This window comes from Ranitomeya imitator, chromosome 5 (assembly GCF_032444005.1).
Source record: "Ranitomeya imitator isolate aRanImi1 chromosome 5, aRanImi1.pri, whole genome shotgun sequence".
In the NCBI taxonomy this organism is placed as follows: Eukaryota; Metazoa; Chordata; class Amphibia; order Anura; family Dendrobatidae; genus Ranitomeya; species Ranitomeya imitator.
In genome coordinates, this window is record NC_091286.1 from 52,749,686 (window position 1) to 52,775,363 (window position 25,678).

The window sequence follows — 25,678 nt, forward strand, 5'->3', positions numbered from 1 at the left end:
ACAAAACCCACAAACTCCACTTAGTTTACTGCAAATAATCCGTTTGCTTTGTTGCTGGTGCCACAACTATCCCTTTTATCTGAGATTCCAGCTTATACTTGAAATTTATATTTGGTAGCACTGTGTGGAAAAAAGATATTAGATCCTCTGTAGACTCAAATAAAGGGATATATGGCTTCAGCAAATAAAGGTTAGTCTTTCTATAATACGGATATGTTTACATTGACTTTTTTGTGCAGTTTTTTGGAGCAGATTCACTCCAAAAAACACCTTAAAACCTACTTCAAGAACTCTTAAAAACTCTTCCAATCAATTTATATGGGAAATCCACTTTGCTGTTCATGAGGAGTTTTTTGTAGGGTTTTTTTTTGCTTGAATAGCTTTTAAAACGCCCCTGGAAAAAACAAGGGTATATCACTTCTCTGAAGCATATCTTAAAGCAAGCTTCTCCATAGTAGGCACTGCCCAATCAAAAAGTTTTAGAAAAAACTTTTTGACAGTGAGGGTCATCAATGTGTGTAACAGGCTGCCACAAGAGGTGGTGAGCTCTCCTTCAATGGAAGTTTTCAAACAAAGGCTGGACAGACATCTGTCTGAGATGGTTTATTGAATCCTGCATTGAGCAGGTGGTTCGACACAATGATCCTGGAGGTCCCTTCCAACTCTATCATTCTATGATTCTATGAAAATACTTCATAAAAATAAATTTCTTCCAAAACTTCTCAAAAACCTTCTCAAAATTGCTTTGGTAAACTTCTCACGAAAAGACGAGAAGAAAAACTTCTCCAAAAACTAACCCCCAAAATTAGAGCTTCCTGAAATGGCTTCTGCCTGAATATCTCATAATTTCTGGCCAACTTAAAAAACTCCATCTGAACGTAATCCTAATGAGTGTCAGGGAAATACGTGCACAGGGTTGTGTGAAAAATTCTTTAGTGCATGTAATTTCAAAAGAAATAAGAGAACGTAACATTGACGTCAATGCCCATAAAACAAAATACTGAAACCTCTAGCCATGTGTCATGTATCTCTGGGCATCTGCCCCTTAGAATTATATTGCCCTCACTTTGACACCAATACAGTTGTGATCCACGGAGCCACAGAGTAAAGGTACCTTCACACTGAGCAACTTTCCAACGAGAACGACAGCGATCCGTGACGTTGCGGCGTCCTGGATAGCGATCTCGTTGTGTTTGACACGCAGCAGCGATCTGGATCCCGCTGTGACATCGCTGGTCATAGCTAGAAGGCCAAAACTTTATTTGGTCGTCAGGTCGGCGTGATTCGTTATGTTTGACAGCAAAAGCAACGATGTCTGCAATGGTTTTTCATGGAGCTAACAACCAGCGAGAACGATAATTGAGTCGCCGTTACGTCACTGGATCGCTCCTGCATCGTTCAGCTGTTGCCGGTGTTTGATGTCTCCTAGTGACCTAAACAGCGATGCTGCAGCGATCGGATCATTGTCTATATCACTGCAGTGTCGCTTAGTGTGACAGTACCTTTACTTTCCTACTGCTCACTGTGTCGCAAGCTGCTATAGGCCTATGGCTTACAAAAAGTGGTAGTTCTGGGCACATGTGGTACAATGATGTCACTGCATTGCACCACCTGTGAGAACCAAGAATGTCAGTGCACCAGGGTAATATCTAAAAAGTTTACAATGACTGGCATGGGTGACAGAGGGTTTAAACAGACTGCAATTAAAAGTGATTTGTGTTGTTAAACCTGTCATCTGATTGGTTCAGTGACAAGCATTTGTGATTAGCCAATCCATACAATTGGTCTTGGACACTGTCAACCATAGTGGTTTGGTGGTGCATCCAATGTCCAGCATATCTGTGAAATCACCACCAGGAACAAAGCTGGGGTGCGTCACAGAGGCGATTGTTGTAGGAATATAGACCTTCACAGTGTTTACTTCCAGAGGATAACAATCTTCCCTGATTATCACATTCTGCTTTCTAGAATAAAGAGAAGCAGAGGAAAGTATATAATGAAGTCAGCTAAATTTCAACTGAATGACAATGGCAGGCAAAACTCAAAACCATCAAGAATTCAAACATAAAATATACAATGCAAGATAACCTTTATTTGCTAAAGACTTTATTCTGTTTAATAAATGCTATAGTTTTATAATCTTAGACGTCAGCTGAAAAATATGTATTATACCGAGCTGTTCTCAATAAGTGGTGTTCTTTTAGTTTAACTCAAAATACAAATTGAAATGTTGGGCCAAAAGTTATATTTTCAGGAAATTGACAATTTTTTTTTGCTATAGGTTTAAACAGAACCTGTCATCAGTTTTGGCCGATATAAGACGCGGCCACTGCCTTTCTGGGCTTATCTACTGCATTTAATAATGCTGTAGATAAGCCCCTGGTCCAACCTAAAAGATAAGAAAAATAAGTTTTATTATACTTACCCAGGGGGTCTGGTGCAGTCCAGTCGCAGGTCCGGGTCCGGCACCTCCCATCTTCTTGCGATGCCACCCTCCTTTTGCTACATCCCTCCCCGGCATCGCACTCCAGCACAGGCATACTGGGAAAGATCAGAGAGGCCCAGCGCCTGCGCACTGCAGTACTTTACTCTGCCCTCAACAGGTCAGATAAGTATGCCTGCGCAGGAGCACGATGCCGGGGAGCGGTGAAGAAGCAGGAGGGCGACATCGCAAGAAGATTGGAGGCACCGGACCCGGACCTGCGACACCCATCGGACCGGACTGCCCCTGAGTGATTATAATAAAACTTATTTTTCTTATCTTTCAGGTCGGACCAAGTGCTTATCTACAGCATTATAGAATGCTGTACATAAGCCCTGAAAGACATTGGCCGCATGTTACATCAGCAAAAACTGCTGACAGGTTCGCTTTAAAGAAGAAAAAAGCTGAATAAAAGATTTTAATCAAATTTTAGAATATAAGTTACAAAAAACATTTTTTAGATTTTTATTAGAGATGAGCGGATCTTTTGAAATGTAAAATTGCCGTCTTCACCATATATTCCCAACAGATTAGATTTGTGGTGAATACACTCTACAAGATAGAGAAATAAAGAGAAAGGGGGATGACCCCACTAATCAAAAAAAGTTTATACTCTAAAGGAGAAAGAGTGAAAGAAGGAGAGAGAACCCTGCTGACCATAAGAGCTTACGCTCTACAGGAGAAGAAGCGAGACACAAATGTGCAGAATGTAAGTTCTTTTTAATAGAAATGAGCAAATCTTTTGAAATTCAAATTTGACAACTTCATGGAATTTTCCACCAAAATTTGATTTGTGGTGAATACATTTGCGCGAGGGAGAGGATAGAGAGAGAGGACCCCGCTGATCATAAGAGCTTACAGTCTACAGGAGAGAGAGTTACGCAGTGACTCTGGAGAAGGAAAATGAATCTGCAGTACAAACTGTGCCCCACTGGGAACCGCTGATCTGTGATGTTCGAGGTACTGACAACCATTGTACAAGGGAGGATAATCCAGTAGATGTCATAGCTGCAGGGCATTTTTGGTGAGCTGCGAATCGAATCTCAAAGTATTCAAATTCGCTTGTAACTGCTAAATTCATGAAATTCTACTTCAACTCAATCCTCAGTGAATCGTTACATTCTTATCTTATTTTTATAGTTATTTTCTCAGAAGAAATTGATAACACCAAATTATTTTGTTTTAGATTCTATAAACCTATCCATTAAGCATAAATATAAAAAAGTTTTAAAAACTTCATGGCCATTTTTGTTTACTATCGATAAATTGTAATATCCATTTCTAGCTCCAAAATAATATATTGCATCTAGTATGTTTTTAACATCTCATAATCTGTCCATATATATTAGATAACTGTCAAACAAAAACTCTCCATACACATTTATGTTCACTTTGAGTGAATGTTGGTGAATATGGAGACAAAAGAAATAGTATGCCAGACACAATGGGTGGCTGCTTATTGACCCTGAGAACTAAGGGATTAGGAATGGTGAAATCTAGCAACCCAATCCTTCTTTACATTAACATTTACAATTGAAAGAGAATTAAGACACCCCATAGATAGTTGCTAATTAGAAGTCCTCTAAATATTAAAGATTAAGGTATATTGTTAAATATCTTGGATTATTTACTCTAAGCTGTAGATAGGTTCAACTTTACAGAATCCAACTGATGCTCTGCTGGGGACCGAGCCGCAAGTAGGTCCCTGGAGAATTCTCACTGCCTACTCACTTGGAGTGACAGATCTTTCCCAATAGATACAAATATGGAAAGATCTGTCAATCCAGGGGAGTTAGTGTTAAGGACTGGCGGAACGCACCATGTATAGATGGTACGAAACTAGGTGCGTTCGCAGTCCGAGGTCCACCGTGCAGGTAAAAGACCCTGCAGCTAGCAAGACGGACAATATGGCGGTACACTAAAGGATACACGCGTGGGTTAAACCTCACCCAGCGTGAAGAAAGCGATCCTGTTAATCCACAGGACCGCAGTACCGCACTAGTGCGCGAGCAAGTGGTCAGCGGACTTAACCCCAGAAGGGATTGGAGCCCGATTAGACCCTTGCTGGCGTAACACCGCAACTGGGTGTGTAGAGAACTTTAAGAAGTATAAGTGCACAAGAGTGCGAGCGATGCCGCACTAACGGACGCCACTAACCACCCAGACTCGGGTATGGAAAGCGCAAGGCAGGCGCACGGCGCCGTACTGGCAGGCACAGCTACAGGACGCTGAGATGTGTGTCTATTGCTGTAGGCTAAGTCGGGCGCTAGGTAGCAGCCATACACCTTCCGCGAACAGACATTCAATAGGGAAGGGATTTCAAAGGACGACTTGCACTCACAACATACACACATCAAGAATTGTTAGACAATACTAGCGCATGGCCGTGCGGTCATGCGCAGTTTATATAGGAGCAGCACAGGAAGTGGCCACAGCACTTTTGCCCTTCTAGGACCTGCCAAGAGGACCAATGGAATGTGCTGCAGAGCCTGAGCACATGACCCTCGATCTCCAACGGGAGACCTTACGCTGGGCATGCTCAGTACATGCAGACAAGGACTTAGTCCCAGAGAAGTCCGCTCGCTGCTGACCAGTACTGACTTTAATGGCAGAGACTGGAGAAGCAGCACTAACTCTCTGAACAGAGTGAGAATGAGCAAGACGCTGGGACCGACGTCCTTGCTGAGCAGGCTCCACTGCGGCTGGACAAGAATGGGAGACCGCAGCGGAAGTGGCTCGAGATTCCCCCAGTGCAGAAGCGGGAACTCGACCCCTAACATTACCCCCCCTCCTAGGGCCCCCCCCTCCTTGGGCCTCGCTACGTTCAAAGGCAGCAATGAGCTGCGGAGCCCGAATGTGCTCCACAGGCTCCCAGGTTCTATCCTCTGGACCATGACCCTTCCAATCCACCAAATAAAATTTTTTGCCACGTACCACCTTGCTTCCCACAATAGCATTCACCTCAAATTCATCCGTGGATGAACCCGATGTCCCAGCAGAAGACTCAGAAAACCGAGACAAGCGAACGGGCTTTAAGAGGGAAACGTGAAAGGTATCGGTGATACCAAGGCGTGGAGGAATGGCCAAACGGTAAACCACAGGGTTGACCTGTTCCAGAACTTTAAACGGGCCAATGTAGCGAGGAGCAAACTTAGTGGACTCAACTCGCAGCCTGATGTTACGGGCGGAGAGCCACACTAAGTCGCCGGGAGCAAAGACCGGAGCGGGGCGCCGGTGTGTATCAGCCGAAACCCTCATTCTCTCCTTGGAGGCCCGGATAGCATCCTGTGTGCGGTCCCAGATGTCACGTGCCTCCACCGCCCAGTCTGCCACCCTAGAATCGGTGGAGGACACGGGCATGGGCACAGGGACACGCGGATGCTGGCCGTAATTAAGGAGAAAAGGAGTTTGACCAGTGGAATCGGCTACGGCGTTGTTCAGGGCAAATTCCGCCCAAGGTAGCAAAGATGCCCAGTCATCCTGCCTAGCAGAGACGAAATGTCGCAAATATGTCACCAGAGTCTGGTTGGTTCTCTCCACCAACCCATTCGTCTCGGGATGGTAAGCAGAGGAGAGGTTTAACTCTATGCTGAGTAAACGGCAGAGCTCTCTCCAAAACCGAGATGCGAACTGGGGACCCCGATCGCTGACAATCTTATCAGGCATACCATGCAAACGGAAAACGTGTTTAACGAACAACACCGCCAAGGCCCGTGCTGAGGGTAACCGAGGAAGCGGCACCAAATGCACCATCTTAGAGAAATGGTCAGTGACAACCCAAATAATGGAGCAGCCACGCGACTTGGGTAGACCCACCACAAAGTCCATTCCGACCATCTCCCAGGGCCTGTCTGCCACCGGTAGAGGGTAAAGCAACCCAGCAGGCCGTTGCCGAGGAGACCGATTCTGGGCGCAAGAAACGCACGCCTGAATGTAGTCCCTGACATCTCGGGCCATATGCGGCCACCAGTATGTTCTCGCCAAAAGCTCTGATGTCCTCTTTGTCCCAAAATGCCCCCCCACTCTGGAGGAGTGAGCCCAAGAGAGAACCTCCGGTCGCAAGTTAGCTGGCACGAAAGTCTTGCCCGGGGGCACAGACTCTAGCGAAACCGGAGCTACAGTTCTCAGGCTCTCAGAAGGGACAATAAGCCGAGGCTCCTCCTCCTCCTCCTCAGATGACACTACGGAGCGGGAGAGAGCGTCGGCACGAACGTTCTTCTCCCCGGAGAGAAAATGGAGAGTAAAATGGAACCGGGAGAAGAACAGGGACCATCTAGCCTGGCGAGAATTCAGCCGCTGGGCCGTCTGTATATACACCAAGTTCTTGTGGTCAGTGAAGACTTGGAAGGGAAAGCGAGCTCCCTCCAAGAGGTGTCTCCACTCTGAAAAAGCCAACTTCATAGCTAGCAACTCCCTGTCCCCGATGGAATAATTCCTCTCCGCTGGTGTGAAGGTCTTGGAGAAGAAGAAGCAAGGATGCTTCCGACCTTGAGCATCCTTTTGGAAAAGGACTGCTCCAGCACCAACGGATGAGGCATCCACCTCCAAGATGAATGGTTTATCTACATCGGGGCGATGTAGGATGGGAGCGCTAGCGAAGTGCGACTTAATCGAGAGAAAGGCCTTGGAGACCTCCTCTGACCACAACTTGGGATTTGCTCCCTTCTTGGTGAGGGCGACCAAGGGAGCTACCAAAGTTGAGAAGTGTGGAATGAACTGGCGATAATAATTAATGAACCCCATAAAGCGCTGCACCGCTTTAAGAGAATGGGGTTCCTGCCAGTCCATTACAGCCTGTAGCTTGGCAGGATCCATAGCCAAACCCTGGGCAGAAATGATATATCCAAGGAAAGGCAAGGACTCCTGCTCAAACACACACTTCTCCAACTTAGCGTAGAGGGAGTTTGCCCGTAAGAGGTCGAAGACTTTGCGAACATCTCTCCGATGGGAGTCTATATCTGGAGAGTAGATGAGAATGTCATCCAGATAGACTACGACCGAGGTGGTGAGCATATCCCGAAAGATGTCGTTCACAAAGTCTTGGAAAACGGCTGGGGCATTACAGAGCCCAAAGGGCATCACTAGATATTCATAGTGCCCATCCCTGGTGTTAAAAGCCGTCTTCCATTCATCCCCCTCACGGATGCGAATCAGGTTGTAAGCACCCCGCAGATCTAACTTTGTAAATACCTTTGCTCCCCGTAGCCTATCAAAGAGCTCAGATATCAGGGGTAATGGGTACTTGTTCTTAACGGTAATTGCGTTAAGACCCCTGTAGTCTATGCATGGACGTAAGTCTCCAGTCTTCTTCTGTACGAAGAAGAACCCAGCCCCTGCCGGTGACACTGACTTCCTAATGAATCCTCTTGCCAGATTCTCCTGAATATACTGGGACATTGCCTCCGTCTCCGGGAGAGATAACGGGTAGACTCGACCCCGGGGAGGCTCAGCACCAGGCAAGAGGTCAATAGGACAGTCATAGGGGCGGTGAGGCGGAAGGGTCTCCGCAGCTCTTTTGGAGAACACGTCTGCATGGGACCAATAGTGCTTGGGGAGAGAGGAAAGATCTGCGGGTACCTGTGTAGAAGCAACCTGAACGCACTCCCTCTGACATCTACCCTCACAGGATTTACTCCATCCTAAAATTCTCCCAGAGGACCACTCAATATGAGGAGAATGGTAGCGAAGCCATGGCATCCCCAACAGGACCTCATCAATTCCCTCAGGAATGACTAATAGGGAGATTATCTCCTGATGTGATGGAGACACAGATAGGGTGAAAGGAATGGTTTGGTGAGTAATCTGTGAAGGTAGTGTTGACCCATTTACCACTCGAACGGTCACTGGCTGGGCGAGCATCACCAAGGGTATTGCGTGACGCTGGGCAAAGGCGGAGGACATAAAGTTACCCTCTGCCCCAGAGTCCAAGCATAGCTCGACCGTGAGAGTGGATGGGCCTATGGTAATTGTCCCCTTGAAGGACAACTTTGAGGCAAACGTCGCCGTGTCTAGTGTACCTCCTCCAACTGCCACTAGACGCTGACGTTTCCCCGACCGCTGAGGACTCTTGGAGGCAAGACGTCCTGACTGCTGGCGAACATGACGAACCTTATGTGCACGAGCGGACTGAGACTTGGATCCCGCTCGTGTCACCTCCAAGGTCTCATGTGACTCAGATGTCTGGACTGGAGATTTCAAAGGTTTGGCGAAGGTAGGAGCCAGCCGAAACCTCTGCCTACACTGGGCTCGTTCCAACCTCCGCTCGTTAAAACGGAGGTCTATACGAGTAGAAATAGATATTAACTCCTCCAGTGTGGCAGGAATCTCCCTAGTGGCCAGAGCGTCCTTAACATGGTCAGCCAGGCCCCTCCAGAATATGGGGATAAGGGCTTTATCCGACCACTCCAGCTCGGAAGCTAACGTACGGAATCGGACGGAAAAATGGCTGACCAAGGACTCACCCTGAGTTAATGCCAGTAGTTGGAGCGCTGTATCATGGGTGAGTTGAGGTCCTAGAAAGACCTTTTTCAGCGTGCCCAGAAACAACGGAGCACTCTGCACCACATGATCATCACGCTCCCACAGCGGCGTAGCCCACTCCAACGCCCTGTCCGACAACAGCGAGACAATAAATCCCACCTTAGCCCGCTCTGTAGGAAAACGTGCAGCCAGGAGCTCGAGGTGGATAGAGCACTGACTCACGAATCCCCTACAAGTTTTGCAATCTCCAGAAAATTTTTCTGGCAACGGGAGGCGGGATAATGTCGGAACAGGGGTGGCAGTGGACAAGGTTGCTGCCGCCACGCCAGCAGCCTTTACAGCAACTGCGGTAACATCCACAGCTGAGGTTGAGTTCTCGAGAACCTTCAACCTACCCTCCAACTGCTGGATATACCGCAAAGATTGCTGAATGTCCGCCATACTAGCCAGACCTTGGCGCTAGTATTATGTTAAGGACTGGCGGAACGCACCATGTATAGATGGTACGAAACTAGGTGCGTTCGCAGTCCGAGGTCCACCGTGCAGGTAAAAGACCCTGCAGCTAGCAAGACGGACAATATGGCGGTACACTAAAGGATACACGCGTGGGTTAAACCTCACCCAGCGTGAAGAAAGCGATCCTGTTAATCCACAGGACCGCAGTACCGCACTAGTGCGCGAGCAAGTGGTCAGCGGACTTAACCCCAGAAGGGATTGGAGCCCGATTAGACCCTTGCTGGCGTAACACCGCAACTGGGTGTGTAGAGAACTTTAAGAAGTATAAGTGCACAAGAGTGCGAGCGATGCCGCACTAACGGACGCCACTAACCACCCAGACTCGGGTATGGAAAGCGCAAGGCAGGCGCACGGCGCCGTACTGGCAGGCACAGCTACAGGACGCTGAGATGTGTGTCTATTGCTGTAGGCTAAGTCGGGCGCTAGGTAGCAGCCATACACCTTCCGCGAACAGACATTCAATAGGGAAGGGATTTCAAAGGACGACTTGCACTCACAACATACACACATCAAGAATTGTTAGACAATACTAGCGCATGGCCGTGCGGTCATGCGCAGTTTATATAGGAGCAGCACAGGAAGTGGCCACAGCACTTTTGCCCTTCTAGGACCTGCCAAGAGGACCAATGGAATGTGCTGCAGAGCCTGAGCACATGACCCTCGATCTCCAACGGGAGACCTTACGCTGGGCATGCTCAGTACATGCAGACAAGGACTTAGTCCCAGAGAAGTCCGCTCGCTGCTGACCAGTACTGACTTTAATGGCAGAGACTGGAGAAGCAGCACTAACTCTCTGAACAGAGTGAGAATGAGCAAGACGCTGGGACCGACGTCCTTGCTGAGCAGGCTCCACTGCGGCTGGACAAGAATGGGAGACCGCAGCGGAAGTGGCTCGAGATTCCCCCAGTGCAGAAGCGGGAACTCGACCCCTAACAGTTAGTTTGGAGAAGCCCCCAGTGACCCGACTGTCACGGTTCCACCCCTCAGTGTGTCTGGGATGCAGTTACTGACTGCTCACTCTGGTCCAGGGGCATGCTGAAGAAGTCAGTACTTTGATTGCCAGGCTACTTAAATGAGCTGCTACTCCCAGATCTCTGCCAGACGTTCATTCAGCTACTGTGCCAGCTCACCTATAGTGGAGTCCAGAACAAAGAATATCTAGTAGTGCAGCAGGAAGATCAATCGATAGTCGAAAAAGGTTAAATCAGCTTCAGAAATCCGATGTATATAAAAGTATCAAATTTATTAGGTAAATTCAAAATAAGACAGCAGCATGAAAGTCACAGCCCCGGCTTGAGGAGATGATAGGCAGACATGTTTCAGACACTCAGGTCTTTAATCATTGCAATCTAATTATTTTTAATTTACCTAATAAATTTGATACTTTATATACATTGGATTTCTGAAGCTTGATTTATCTTTTTCGGCTATCGATTCAGCTACTTTGTGGTTTGTCTCTCTGTGCCTTGTGTTCTGTTTGTAGATCTTTCATTGCTTGACCTTGGGCCTCATTCTGACCATCCGTCTGTTTTACCCCTTCTGCTCTGATCCGCTATTCTCCTGGCATTCTGACCTCGGAACCTTACTTGACCACGCTTTTGTCTCTTCCTTCTGTTTATGATGTACCTTCCTGGCTTTTGACCTTGGACCCCTGACTATCCCGTAACTCAGCATCATACCAACGGTCTATGGCGTGGATCGGTCTCCGGCAGCTTTTAAAGGGACACTGTCACCTGAATTTGGAGGGAACAATCTTCAGCCATGGAGGCGGGGTTTTGGGGTTTTTGATTCACCCTTTCCTTACCCGCTGGCTGCATGCTGGCTGCAATATTGGATTGAAGTTCATTCTCTGTCCTCCGTAGTACACGCCTGCACAAGGTAATCTTGCCTTGCGCAGGCGTGTAGTATGGAGGACACAGCATGAACTTCAATCCAATATTGCAGCCAGCATGCAGCCAGCGGGTAAGGAAAGGGTGAATCAAAAACCCAAAAACCCCGCCTCCATGGCTGAAGATTGTTCCCTCCAAATTCAGGTGACAGTGTCCCTTTAAAGTATATCTTTTTTAACATAGCTGGCTAAGATCATACAGCAAGTGTCTAATACATGCTATCTGAGGATTGGCAGCATGTATCACCTGTCAGGTTCCCTTTAATCCTTGGGTTACATAGAGTTTTTGTAATGGACACATAATTAATCAATACTTTCCCATTGATATTGCATTGCGATTTTACAGTCTTTGCTAAATATCATCATGACATCACATGACATGACGACTTCATAAAATAGACTGCAATTCCTTGAATTTTGTGGCCAACTGGGATGAGCAAATTTAAAAAATGCTTGAGAATTGGTTTATGAACTAGGCATTCAGATTTTTATTTCTCTCTGTAATCTATGTGTATTAGGTGAGACTATTTTATTAACTCTATATTAATGTGTAAGTATAATAGATTTTGCCCTCTGCGGGACAGTTTTACTGTACAATATTTTTTATGAATTTTAAATCCAGAAAATATCTAAGCTTGTAGCCATTTCCTTTATCATCCTTGCTGCATACATTTTAACATTAGAGGTAAATTTATGGCCCATTTTATACCACCATCTTTTAAAGATGAAGAGTGGGATGAATCAAGCTAAGGTACATTACTATCCTGTTGAGATTTTTAGTAGAGGCCCTATTAATTTTGTGGGTTAATATACCAGGATGATCAAGCTGAGGCAGTATTTCTATTTGTTTGTAATATACTAGATTAATTGGGTCCTGAAATTCTGGGCTGCTTTATTTTTCATTATCATTAATTTTATTCTAGAAGTTTTTGGCCGGTTGATTAACAAACTGAAGAATTATATTCCTGGAGTCTAGGGTTTTTTAATCCTGCAAATAACAATGACAACATTGATCACTGCAAAAAAAGTTTTTTTGTGTGCTTTTACGCTCAGTCATTTTGTTCATTTACATATTAAAAAGGATCAATAACCAACTACCAACTCTTCATCTAAATTTACGCTTGACTTAAAGGGGTATTATCATCTCCAACATCCTATCTCAATATATAGCAGGTATAATAATAATAACATTAGCAAATACCTCCAACCTTCTGATTAGCTATGACGCTTACCCCATGTGCGGGCATTACAGTAGCTTAGGTATCCATGATTACAACCACTCATATAGTGACAGTTAGCTTTTAGTGCTCATATCCATGGATGCCAACGCTACTGCAATGCCCTGCACATAGTGTATGCAACAAGGCAAATTAGATAAACTATACTACATTTCTAATTGGAGGTATTTGGTAATAATATTATTACTACACCTACTGTATGTTAGGATAGGAACTTGGAGATGGAAAAACCCCTTTAAAGAAAACTTGTCACTTGCCATAAATATGTCCTTTCTTACCTGGTGTAAATGGCGCTGTTTTCCTGGGTGCGGTATTGTTTCTTTTTGTTACTGTACCTCTTAATTCCTAAGATATGTTCCCCTCTTCCCTGTATATAAACTTAAGGGCTGATTCGCTAAGGTGCTTACACCAGAAAACAGGCATAAACACCTTAATAAGTCTCAATATGTTTACAGGATTTGCACAATAATATTGCAATTTTTGGCTTTTATATTCTAGTCCCAGCCAGCTACGCCAATATAGGCCTAGCATGGGGGAGACGTGGAGAGGCCACGTAAACCCTTCAAATTCATCATAAGTAACATCATTGAAATACCGTAACCTACTCCAGATAAGTACACCAGCCCCCGGCTGGCATGAATTTCTGGTGGCGGCACAGATGCACCTCATTCATTAGAAATTCAGTCAATGATGATTATCAGCCAATTGTTAAGGGTAAACATGAGCAAAACTGAACTTAACAGGACAGATAGATGCAAGGCTTGGAGGTCCGGGGGAAGTCTGGGAGGAGAGAGGAAAAGAGAATTTTCCAGGTCAACAGTTTGGGTCCTCATTCTTATCAATGGGGTTCTGAAGCAAGTTCGGGTACAGTTCTGATACCCCAACCGAACTTTGGAAAAAAGTTTGTGTCAGGTACCAGAAATCAAACTTCCATGGATCAGCTCCACCCTTCTTATGACTGAAGGGGAATACCACTATGGATTTCAATGACTCATTACACAAATCCTGTGCATTATTTTGATAAGTTAAAGAAACTTCTGATAGACTGTAGATCACAACCACTTTATGGCCACGTATAGACACATATAGCATAAACATACTCAACAAAGTAACACAACATTCTATATTTTTTCAAAGCTGGACATCTTGCATCACTTTTGTGATTTGTCCAGCTAAGAGGAAAGGTAAGGAAGAATTCCTCCATTACTACATATTGCCTACACAACGTTTATGATAAATAGCCATAAAAAATAGGACACAAAAAACGCTCATAAGGTGAATCTTCAAAAGTTAATAAGCAAGATAAACAAGGATTATCTCGTATAGTTGTGCTAAGAAAACCAACTCATTGAAAAACATGGACTGTTACTTCTGGAGTGCTGCCTTTTTCCATACAGTCTATCCATCACGTTAGCTGACCGAATACAAAACTGGATGAATATCCTCCAAAAGGAAAAGACAAAAAGAATCCAAAGCGCACCAATCCAAATGGACTTTTTTAGAGAAGCAGTTCTTTATTAACGTTTAAAAACATAACGTATTTTGGAGCTGCTAGGAAAGTATTATGTTTGAGACACTTCAATATAGAACTGCTTTTCTACAAAAGTTCTTTTGGATTGGTGCCTCCTTGGATCCTTTTTGTCTGTTCCAGCAACCCCGGTAAGCTATCGTTCAGGATAGACTGTATGGAAAGAGGCATCGCTCCATAAGTAAAAGTCCTTTTAGATTGGTGCCACCTTTTTAATTTTTTTTCGTTTTGGAGAATATTCATCCAAAAATTGTTTATGGGAAAGAATGAACCTGTGCTAGAGCATCCACTCCATGGCAAAGAAGCTGTATGTAAGCATGTCACCTCTGTGTATCTTATACTTACAGGTGTTGTGATTTATTTTATGTTTTTATGATGGTTTTTCCATATAATTTATCCATTATTAGCCTATACTGAATTTCATGTTTTAGTAACTGTGAGAGTGCCGGTTGTTCCAGGTTCCGAATGAGTTACCCACATGGTGTCTGGACTGATGTGTGATTTTCTCCTGCACTATAGATACAAAAATGATATTTGTTCTATAATACAGTCCCATTTTATAGTTACTCAGCTATTCAGGCTGCATACTTTCATGGCTGAGCAGCCTTCTTTTCTGCCAGACACCATTCTGATACCTTGAATGTTAAATGTTTAAAACCAGACACCGCTTTAATATTATGTGCTCTACAATTTTAAAGAATATAATATAAAATTTTTATGCTCTGAATCACCCTAAATGCTATCACACATTACTAAGACAAAAAAAGCCTAACATGGAAATTTTTTTGTAAAGAAATATTTTCTAAACCAATAGCAGGAGTCATTTCATGCAGTAAGATTTAAAGGGAATATCAACCCTCCAGCTACATTTTGATCAAACTTCCAAGACGATTAGTTGCTTCCTTTAACTTTTGATGATTTGAAGTTTTTATTCCTTATCCAGAACTAAAACTCACCTGCAAGGTAAAGGGGTTTCCAAAAATAATAAAAAAATAAGGCAGGCAGTATGATTAAATAGCAACAAAACCTATACTCACTCAATAACCACATCCCTTTTAAAGTGGTTCTCCAAGAATGAGATTAAATAGCGTCCCTGATAAAATTCCAACCGCAGCCTGTCCTAGTCACATGTTAGTATGGGTTGCAGACTGAAGACATACAGCTCACAAGTAGGGTTGAGCGAAATGGGTCGGCCAGATTCAGAAGTCGCCGACTTTTGGCAAAGTCGGGTTTCATGAAACCCGACCCGACCCCTGTGTGGGGTCGGCCATGAGGTCGGCGATCTTCTGATCTGAAATCAGAATTCCGATACTGAGTTCCTATATGTTTAAGATATCGGGAATCGGAATTCATATTTAAGTGTAAAATAAAGAATAAAAATAAAAAAATATTGATATACTCACCCTCAGACGCGCCCTGGTTCTCACCGGCAGCCTTCCTTCCCAATAATGAGCGCCTGAAGGGCCTTCGATGACGTCGCGGCTTGTGATTGGTCACGTGAGCGGTCACATGGGCGGTCATGCGACCAATCACAAGCCGCGACGTCATCTAAGGTCTTCTTAGGAAGGAAGGCTGCCGGTGAGAACCAGGGCGCGTCCGAGGGTAAGTATATCAATATTTTTTATTTTGATTCTTTATTTTACACTTAAATATAGATCCCAGGGCCTGAAGGAGAGTTTTCTCTCCTTCAGACCCTGGGAACCATTAGAAACCCAATGCACTGCATTGGGTTTCGTGTTTCGGCCGACCCCAACCCCGACTTTTCTATAGGATCGGCCAATTTCACTCGACCTGACTTTTGAAAAAGTCGTGTTTCGTGAAACCCGACCCAATCCTATAAAAAGAAAAGTCACTCAACCCTATTCCCGAGACCTGTGTCTCAACTGACAAGGTCTGTATCACACATAACTCATTTGGTGGCTGGAAGCACGGCTGTCATATGTGAAGAAATATATCTCAAATATATAACAAACAGGGTTATCTCTAGCTTCATCATCCTCAACATTTGTTTTCCTGTTGGGCATGTGTTAAAACATATTTCTTCACATATTACAGCCGTGCTCCTGGCTGCTGACGGGGTTTATGTGATACAACTCTTGTCTGTTGAGACAAAGGTCTCAGGAGCTGCATGTCTTCAGTCTGCAGTCCGTCCTGACACATTACTAGGAAGAACTGTAGTTTGAATTTTATCATGCACTCTATTTTAACCCAATCTTGAAAAACCTCCTTTAAGGCCTGAGTTATCAAAATAAATTGTGTGTACTACCTAGAATTTCTATAGATTACACATTTCTGGCATGTGAATTTCTGTTTTGTTTTTTTGCACTGTTTTAATAGGGAGCCAACAGCTTAGCTTGTAGAGTGAAAAGTAGTCTAGACTAAAGAAATATTTTGTTCAAAGATTTATAGCCACCCCCACCTTCATTAACTTAAATCACTATGGCTCTGATTCATCAAGGCCGTCAGTTTTCATGCGGAATCATGCTCGAGTCAGATGCTAAATATTTATTAAGAGGAGCACGGCACTTAATAAATCAGGAGCATCTGAAAAGTGGCCGGAGCCTCGCCAAGACTCTCACTCTAGTTGAATGGAGTTTGTCACAGCCCTACCCCCGCCTCAGCTCCGCTCACTTCGGAGCTGAGTGTAAACGGCTTGCAAACGCCAAAAGTTGGAAAATTTTAACACAACCTCAGGTTGCATCAAAATTTTGCAAGTTTTAAAGCTTTTTATATAGAATTCTGGAGCGAAAGCTATGATGAATTGGGCCTTTTATGTATGCAAAATATCTGTCTTGCTTCAATTTTATTTGTCTGAAAAGCATAATCATCTGGCCTTACTTAACAGGAAATCATCATAATATGTTCGGAGTTCCTGATAAGCTGGCATGGGGTTTCTGTTTATATGCAGCAGCTGATCAGAGCATGGTGAGCTACAATATTAACAAATGAAGGAGTGATAGAGCTTCATAAATATGTTTTACAGCTTAAATTAGCATTAATTAGTTAAAGGATCAGTGTCATCAGAAAAAGACCTATTGTATAAATAAGGTTTTGGTGTTTAGTGTATTTTTTTATAATCACAATCTTTACTGATGAAAATTTTGCAATCTTGCAATCTTCACACTAGCCAGAGGGACTATTTAAGTCTCACTCTTCCTGTTATTTACAGAAAACTTTTCTAAGGTATCATTATCATTACAGGATGGATTACAATGACAAATGCCACCTCTATACACAGCTGATAACACAGAATCCACCAATCACAATAGGCGATGACACAGTTGCCCTGCTCCCCCTCAAATCATAATGACCTTTGCACATGCTCAATAGATGCCTCCATACAAAAGACAAGAGTCTGAGTCAGTCTATTGCTGCTAATCTATTTGTGGATTTCTTAAAAAAACAGGACGTAAAAGTCTAGAATAGCCTCAGTGGCCAGTGGGAAAATTGCAAGATTTTTATATTTCTCTATACAGATTGTAAAATAAAAAAATAAACAAAACATTACCAAAATAAAAAAAAAACACTTAACATAAAAACTGATGTAAACGGTAGACCTTTGGTCATTTATGTGCACTAAATGTGCAGGAAGTAGCAGTCTAGAATAACTTTCCAATGGCCAGTGGGAATATTCCAAGATTTCTATATTTTTTATTCAAATTGTAATATAAAATAATAAGCAAAAAATTGCCAAAAATAAATGCTTGATGTAAAAAAAGTGATTTAAACCGTAATGATTGGTCATAAATGTGCACTAATGAAACCCTCATTAATCGGCCAACACCGAAGAAATAATATAGCACAAGGAGCTACACGTACAAAAATTAATTTCCTTGTTCATGGAACAAGAAGATAGAATTTAGATAGAACAAAATATTGAGAATATATAATTAAAGGGCTATAACTGAAGGCAAAAATATTCATATGTCACAACAATTATTCTGTGAGAGGAAGAACAATACGGCTTCGGAGCTGGAATACCAGTCCTGATATACCTTGCTTGATAGCTCAAGAGACCGGCTAACCCATTATCTACCAATGTCCTTTTAATGGGACGCCTAATCTTTAGCTTCTAGCAACTAAGATTTTATATTTTTTATAACTAGGTCCAATTTTTTGTGTTGTGTTTGTAAAATGAATGCTTTCAAAATAGGAAATCATGTCATTGTCATTTTTAATTGAATATTGGGACGCCCTTTTCTGAAAAATCCGTACTTGTAAAAATTTTAATTTGGCAAGTAATGGGTTAAAAAAAGGGAACCGGGAGCTACCAAAAATGCAGTACAACAAATTGTCCAATGAGAAGTGAAAAGCAGAACTCACTGTTCCTGGTGCAATCCGTTTTTCACAATCGGTTAAAACATAGCAACAGGGTGAAGAGGTGAAACAACAGACGGACTATGGCCGTTTCGCTCTGCGTGCACTTCCACTGGTCCAAGGTCCAATTACGGAATAAAGGATTGCACCAGGAATGGTGAGTGCTACCTTTCACTTCTTATTGGATAAAAATTATTCTTCACGACAAGGCAAAGTAGAAAATATCAATATAATTTCTTGTACCCAAGTTCATTGCATTGCGTAAACATACACTTACCTCCTTAAGACAGCCCATGAAGTTGTTACTGACCGGTGACCCCGGTAGATCAGCTGTGCTGGGGCTACCTCCAACATAGAAAAAGTCATCTGAACCCAGCATGGTGTAGTCTTCTTGAGTGTAGCCTGTTGTAGTCAGAATCCCATCCACTGAGATTGTTACCTACATAACAAAGCACAGGGAAAGGACACGCTATACTCAGACCTAAATACTGCAGTTCTGGGATGTGCCTGATTTGAAACCTAGTTTGGAAATCCATTTTCATGTCTGTTTAAAGTTTGGTCTTGGATTCTAGATTTCATCTTCCCCTAAGAGGTTCTAATCTACTGTATTTCAGCTGTTGTCTGATTAATGATCTAGTGTCAGTATTGTCCCTACAGCAACTGAACAGTTATTCAGCAGACACAAAAATGGTGTTAGTAAAATGCTTTCTAGGTTAGTTCAGCTGTTGTACGTATTAGTAAGTTTAGTAGTCTGTCATTGACTAGATAAAACATGCGTTTCGGGGAAGGGGTAGACATAAATGACGCAAGCGGTTATAACAAGCACCACCACTATTTGCACTGATAACAAATGAGCAGCAGCGATAAACTAAACATGCAAAACATAAAAGTAAAAACAAAAGTAAACGCAAAATAAACAATGTTTGTAGCGCACTCTAGTGTGCACATGCCATACACACTACGGACCAGAAACAAAAGACAAAAAAGGGGGGAAATAAGTAACAAGACTGCTTGTGATGGATAAAGATGTATGGACATTACAAAGTTAAGCGTTTCGTGCCATGCATTATGAATGGTTAGAGAGTGGCCGAGCCAGTAGCCACCTGGGCCAGCCAGAGGTTAGCCTTGTTTTGGTTAATTACAGCTTGATGCAAACGGTAGTAAAGTTAATGATGCCCCTATGTGTGAGTTAAAAAAAAATATAAAAGAAAGTCATAAAGAAATCGAAAAAAAAAATAAAACAAAATAAATAACTCGATAGGGACAGGTAGAACTAAGGCGGTCAACAACAGATGAAAAGAAGGAGTTGAAAGTAAGCAGAAGAGTACCAACCGCAGTTCCTCTTTAGTAATGATGTCTACAGTTAAAAGAAAGAAAGGAAAACACACGGCAAACCCAAAATAAGAAACAATTAGAATGATATCTACCGAACAATGTAGTTTGTTTACCATAGCGTGTCCAATGCCTGAGTGCTTTGTGGAGAAGGGGGGAGAAAGGAAATTAAAAACTGTGAACATAATAACGACTGTTACTTAAAAAAATAAGATGGTCTCTACCATGTTAGTACATTTTTTTGATTCAGGTAACGGTTAGTAGAATGACACATTCCATGAGTGACATGTTAGTTATTAAGCATGTTAGTAACATAGAAAAAAAGGGCAAAAAAATTTTACAAGAAAAAAAGCAGACTAACAAGTAGGCCTCCACCGAGGCAACCACAATAGTATTTGTCCTGCAAATATATTTCATAACTTATCAGCTCTGTACTGAACAAAAACAGACACATGGTCGCTAGTTCCCCCATTTTTTGGGTCTTTAGGCTTAATACATCTGACAGACATAAAAAATGGCTAAGGAATCAAAATGTCTGCTTCCTCGACTGGATTTTTTTTGTTTTCTTTTTTTTTTGGAAAAATTCATAAATTAATTTTGAATCCCCTACTACTGAATTTACAGCTTTCAAGGAATCCTCATCAACTCCAAAACTTCTTTTCGGTCATACTGATGGGCTTTTGGGGTCACAGATTACTGCAATGAAACAAAGCAAAGAAGATCCTGACACAGAAAATGAGTTGAATGGGTTTCTGTAACTGCCTTGTTAAAACATGCACCACGTAGGCTGTACAATGTCTAATTCATTACTTTATTGTTATATTATTTCAATAATTATTCAATTATTGTTGTAACTAATCTCATGAGCAAAGGCAAATCTAGAAAGTTGGGCATTTTTTTTAATTTGTTTTTTAAATTTCCATAAAATCTATGGTCCCACCCTGCTATTTATGGTGCGAAAAAAAAAATTACGGAAACAAAATCATCATTTAGGATATTAATTACTGTATTTTTCTGACTATAAGACTTAAAAAAAAATATCAGCCCAACATGATGGAGGGGGAAGGGGATATCTATTCAGAGAGAAAGTCTACACTTAATTAGAGCCATTATTTTGTGATCTGTTGTGTCTCTCATTAATGCTCCATCCATTATGATCTAAGATATGATTATATGCGCATGAGGGAACGGTATAAATTGGTGAATGGTAATTTGTTGGTAAAGTGACAGAGCATGCAAGTGGGCAATAGTCAGCACTTGTTTCATGGAGATTGTCAAAGTGACTCGTTGAGTGATGCATAGCGTAAGCGAGTGTGGCATAAAGAAACGGAGAAAAAACAGAGCGCAGCTCCAAGACTTTAACTGTACACTGCAGTGTGCTGGGGTGTGAACAAGACTCTTTCTATACAGATGATCAGGTTTTTAAATACATAAGATAATGATTGCATACATTAGATATGACTTCTCTATTATGGGTATACCTTGGCGATTGGTGGAGCAGCTTAGTATACATTTTTTTTGCAAAAAAACGTATCAACTAAATACCCTGTTTTTTTCCATCTTTTGACTAGCACTTGCTTATTGCTGTGATTCTTTTTACAACAGAGTATTTTTGGCCTCATTGTGCTCTTTTGTGTCTTCAAGTTTCTTGGTGGTGTGTGAACATGCTCCTACAGACTTGTTCAATGTGCAAGTAACCCATGTGTTTCTAGTTCTATAATTGTTCTCTTGTTTCTACAAGACTGGGGAGTCCACCACTCCTTATGGGTCATTTGCACTAAAGCTGTTCCATCCAGCATGTCCACATGAATATTCCTTCTCTGAACGCTGCTTATACAGGTACTATACAGATGATCAGGTTTTTAAATACATCAGATAGGGATTATATACATTAGTTAGGACTACTCTATATGGGTATACCTTGAAGATTGGTGGAGCAGCTTAGTATACTTTTTTTGCAAAAAAAAGTATCAACTAAATACCGTTTTTTCCATCTTTTGACTAGCACTTGCTTATTACTGTGATTTTTTTTACAACAGAGTATTTTTGGCCTCATTGTGCTCTTCTGTGTCTTCAAGTTTCTTGGTGGTGTGCGAACATGTTCCTACAGACTTGTTCAATGAGCAAGTAGCCCATGTGTTTCTGGTTCTCTGGATATTTAAATACAGGGACAGCGCCGAAAACTAAATCTATGCCTTTGGCCTTGTTCAGACATCAGGGTTTTTTTTACATATGAGAAAAACAGACCGAGTTACATCACTGATGGTCATCAGAGTTTCATTAGATTTTAGACAAGAAACTGGAAGCTCACAGCGCTTGCATAATATTCGGAACCAAGAGACCTGTAGCCGGTGGGTGGCCGTTCCACTGGTGAAGCACAGCAAACCATGTACGCAAATTTGGAAGTTGAAGGCATGACAATCCGATAATTAAAATTAAATATAAATTGGAATATATTTAAAATGAGTTAAACCCTGGTTAAAAACAACCGAGTTTCTGGCAATAGAATGCCCTTAACGGACTACGATTAAGAGGATTCTATTGCCAGGAAAGCATCAATTTTTTTACCTATTTTGGATGGATTCACTCATTTTAAGCATGTTCCAATAAATACTAAACTTTAATTACCAGATGGTCGTGCCTTCCACTTCCAAATTTGCGCACAGGGTTTCATTAAAGTCTTTTCAGAGTTTATTCTTTCATCTATCAGTCAGTGAAAAACGGGCAGCACACGGATGGCTTGTTCACAGACCCACAAACTTTCTTTGCCAAGTTTGATATGACACTTGGATTCATATCGGACATGTCTTTGTTATTTAGCAAAGACCTCTCGGTCCACAAAAAAAAAATCACTTTTTTTTTTCTTTATCTCCATATGAGAGGTCTTTTTCTGGTTTCATAATAAGTTAGAACTAATCATGATTGTTGTAATGAAATTTGTATGATTTATTTATTTTTTCTGATTTGCTATGTTTTCTATGCCATCTGTTTTTAGTACACTGATGAAGGTCCATGTAGTGACCAAAACATCTGTACTATACATTGGACTGCATTAAAGTTCTTCATAAGTTTATCCTAAGTTGAATGCCAAGTTTTGTTTATCACTTTGTTCGTTTAGGAACCTAATTGTGCACCCTCACAGTTGTGCCACGGTGTACTATTTATCACAAAAAAATCACTGACATGTGATCAGCCCTATAGACTATCATAGGTACAAGGGCAATCCATGAATATCACAGATAGCAATTGTACGTTTCTAAGTGAAAAACTAATGGGTGAATGAGCACACAGGAGAAGGAAAAAGTTGCCATGAGTCTGTTTTGGGTAATACTTAGTCTGAAATGTTTGGAAAGTTTTTAAAAAAAATCTTAAGTCTTAATAATTCATTGAGTCTTATAGTCCAAAAAATACAGTAAGATACTTTCTATTAAACAAAAATATGCAATTTAAATTTTTTTTTATATTTTCCCACATTCCATATACTTACAGAAATTATTAATTCTGTATCCATATTCCATTTTTTGGGGGATGATAATAAGGATTAAGAAAATTGTTTTCCCCAAGGAAAAAAAAAATCATATTATAATTTACTCTTCGATATTTATATTATATATTTAAGATTTATGGGAGTTAGGTAAAATTAGAAATATCTTTTTAGCAATGGTGACTGCTCTTAGAAAAAAAAAGTGAAAAATAGAGAGGGGCTACTACTGATCAATGACATTTATTTTTACATCAGACTAATAACAGTCTGTAGTCTGAAAAAAAGATGGAGATTATGCTCCATTATAAACACAAGCTTTGCTGAAAAATGATTTTGCTTTATATATATACTAGAATTTCCACAGTAAAGCTATACTCTCCAGCTAATAGCCTATGTGAGTACTGGGCAAGATATGACTGTACATTTAGGGTTGCTATGTATAGTAGTAGTACTCTTGCGCCTATGCCAAAGAGGTTGTGCGCTCCTTTTCAGAAACATCATCACTCCTCCTCTGGGCCAGGTGCTACAGTAAAGCTCTTACGTGAATAGGCTTGGTCTGCCATTCCAGATGCAGACCAAGAATTTCTGTCTCTGGGGGAAAAAAAATAGACCCCTTTTTAAGGAGGAGATGTGAGGTCTCCTGACATGTCTGTTTTAGTAAAGGGTGACTGTCAGGTAATTCATGTAGTCCGCACGACAGGTAGCACAAATCAGGGATAGGCTCCCTTAATGCTGGATAGACATAGTTAAGAACAGTCATCTGAGGGGATCCATGTCAGTGTGTCTCAGATAGAGCCGATCGGGTATACAAATTGGCATTGACCTTTAAAACGTCCTGAGCCAAATGTGAAACCAGAAGTGACCCACGCAGATGATTGTTCTCCATGATGTCAGCTCCTTTTCAAACTCTGAGTCCGATTTATCAAAAATATTTAAGCCAGTTCCATCCCCTTTGGGGCAGGTAAAAGTGGGGTAAAGCCCGCTTAATAAATTTGTCAAAAGTTGTTACGTAACTTTCACTAGAAATGTCACCGGACTGGAGTACCATTTTTGGCAAGGAACACTGAGACACACGCCAGTGAAAAGATGCAACTAATTCATTAAGTGGTGTGCATATCTTAATGAATTAGGCACATCTTATTCCTTCAAGCCCATCATTAGGACAATTGAACAAAATGCCCGTCTAAATGAATCGGAACCCTTGTTTTCTCTAAACTCTGCCTTGTATCAGAATAAAACATGGATACCAGCAACGATGGAGTCTATTCCTGATTCATGGTTCGGAAAGTATGAATTCCGTGATAAGTTCACCTAAAAAGTTTAATCCTCATAATACTTTAATTCTGGAACATCTTTTATAGAACTTAGCGCAATTCCTCTTTTATTTAGCTGTAGTCAGGAGAATATTTTTTTTAGAGTATACAATCCTAACTTTTGATGTGGGACCCAATGATTTCTGTGTATATCTCTGTATACAGGGGTGTCAAACTGCATTCCTCGAGGGCTGCAAACAGGTCATGTTTTCAGGATTTCCTTGTAATGCACAGGTGACAATTTAATCACCTACACAAATAATGAGTTGGTGATTAAATTATCACCTGTGCAGTACAAGGAAATCCTGAAAACATGACCTTTTTGCAGCCCTCGAGGGATGCAGTTTGACAACCCTGTCTGTATACATTTCTCAATAAACTGAAAACTAAATATTACCAGTTGGCGATTAGTGATGAATGCAAGTGCTCGTTACTTGAGCTTGCCTAGGGGGTTCGGGTATGCACCAAGTATAGCGGGTGCTCGGGTGACATGTTCCAGTCCGTGCGGCCGCATGTTTCGTGGCTGATAGACAGCTACAAAATATGTGGGGATTGGCTGTGTATGTCAGGGTATTCCCGCATGTTTTGTGGCTGCTTAAACAGCCCCGAAACATGCGGCAGTGGAGACCAGAAGATGTCACTAGATCCCCTGCAATACTCTGTGCCTGCCTGAGCACCCAAGGCAGACTCGAGTAATGAGCACTTGCGCTCATCACTCTTGGCGATGTGTTCCTATAAACTCTTGCGCTGCACAATCAGCGCTGACAGTGTCACACGTACCTCTTTGATAAGAAGACTGCTGACACCCAGCTGTCAATTTGGCAAAAAAATTCAAGAAGAAACCAAGGAACTAAAGCAGTTGTACAAGAATTCTCCAAAATTGTTATTTCATGAAAAATACAAGTCTTTACAAAAACAGACGTTTCAGGAGACCTGACAGAGCTGAAAAAATTCTTTTAAATCTTACCACTACAGTATAGAAAAAATATAACTTTATAATTCCAAATATAATATTAGAATTTAAAAAAAAATGCAAAATCAAATTATTGTCAAAATAGGTTTCTCATTGTTAAAGTTGTGTTTTTTTTTTTTGTTTGGAC

At 41.9% G+C, this 25,678-nt stretch overlaps 1 protein-coding gene across 17 annotated transcripts in view; it reads right to left on the reverse strand.

Annotated features, from left to right (window-relative positions):
- The window catches only part of NRXN1 (neurexin 1), a 1,975,072-nt gene that overhangs the window by 1,175,934 nt on the left and 773,460 nt on the right, over nucleotides 1-25,678 (reverse strand). For 12 of the 17 annotated variants that reach the window (XM_069768660.1, XM_069768667.1, XM_069768666.1 and 9 more), the window contains 2 exons: nucleotides 19,898-19,921; nucleotides 18,727-18,888 (listed from right to left, as the gene is read on the reverse strand). In XM_069768660.1, coding sequence (XP_069624761.1) covers nucleotides 18,727-18,888; nucleotides 19,898-19,921 — 186 coding nt within the window. The remainder of the gene's footprint in view (nucleotides 1-18,726; nucleotides 18,889-19,897; nucleotides 19,922-25,678) is intronic. The other 5 variants (XM_069768673.1, XM_069768668.1, XM_069768664.1 and 2 more) reach the window with 1 other exon arrangement.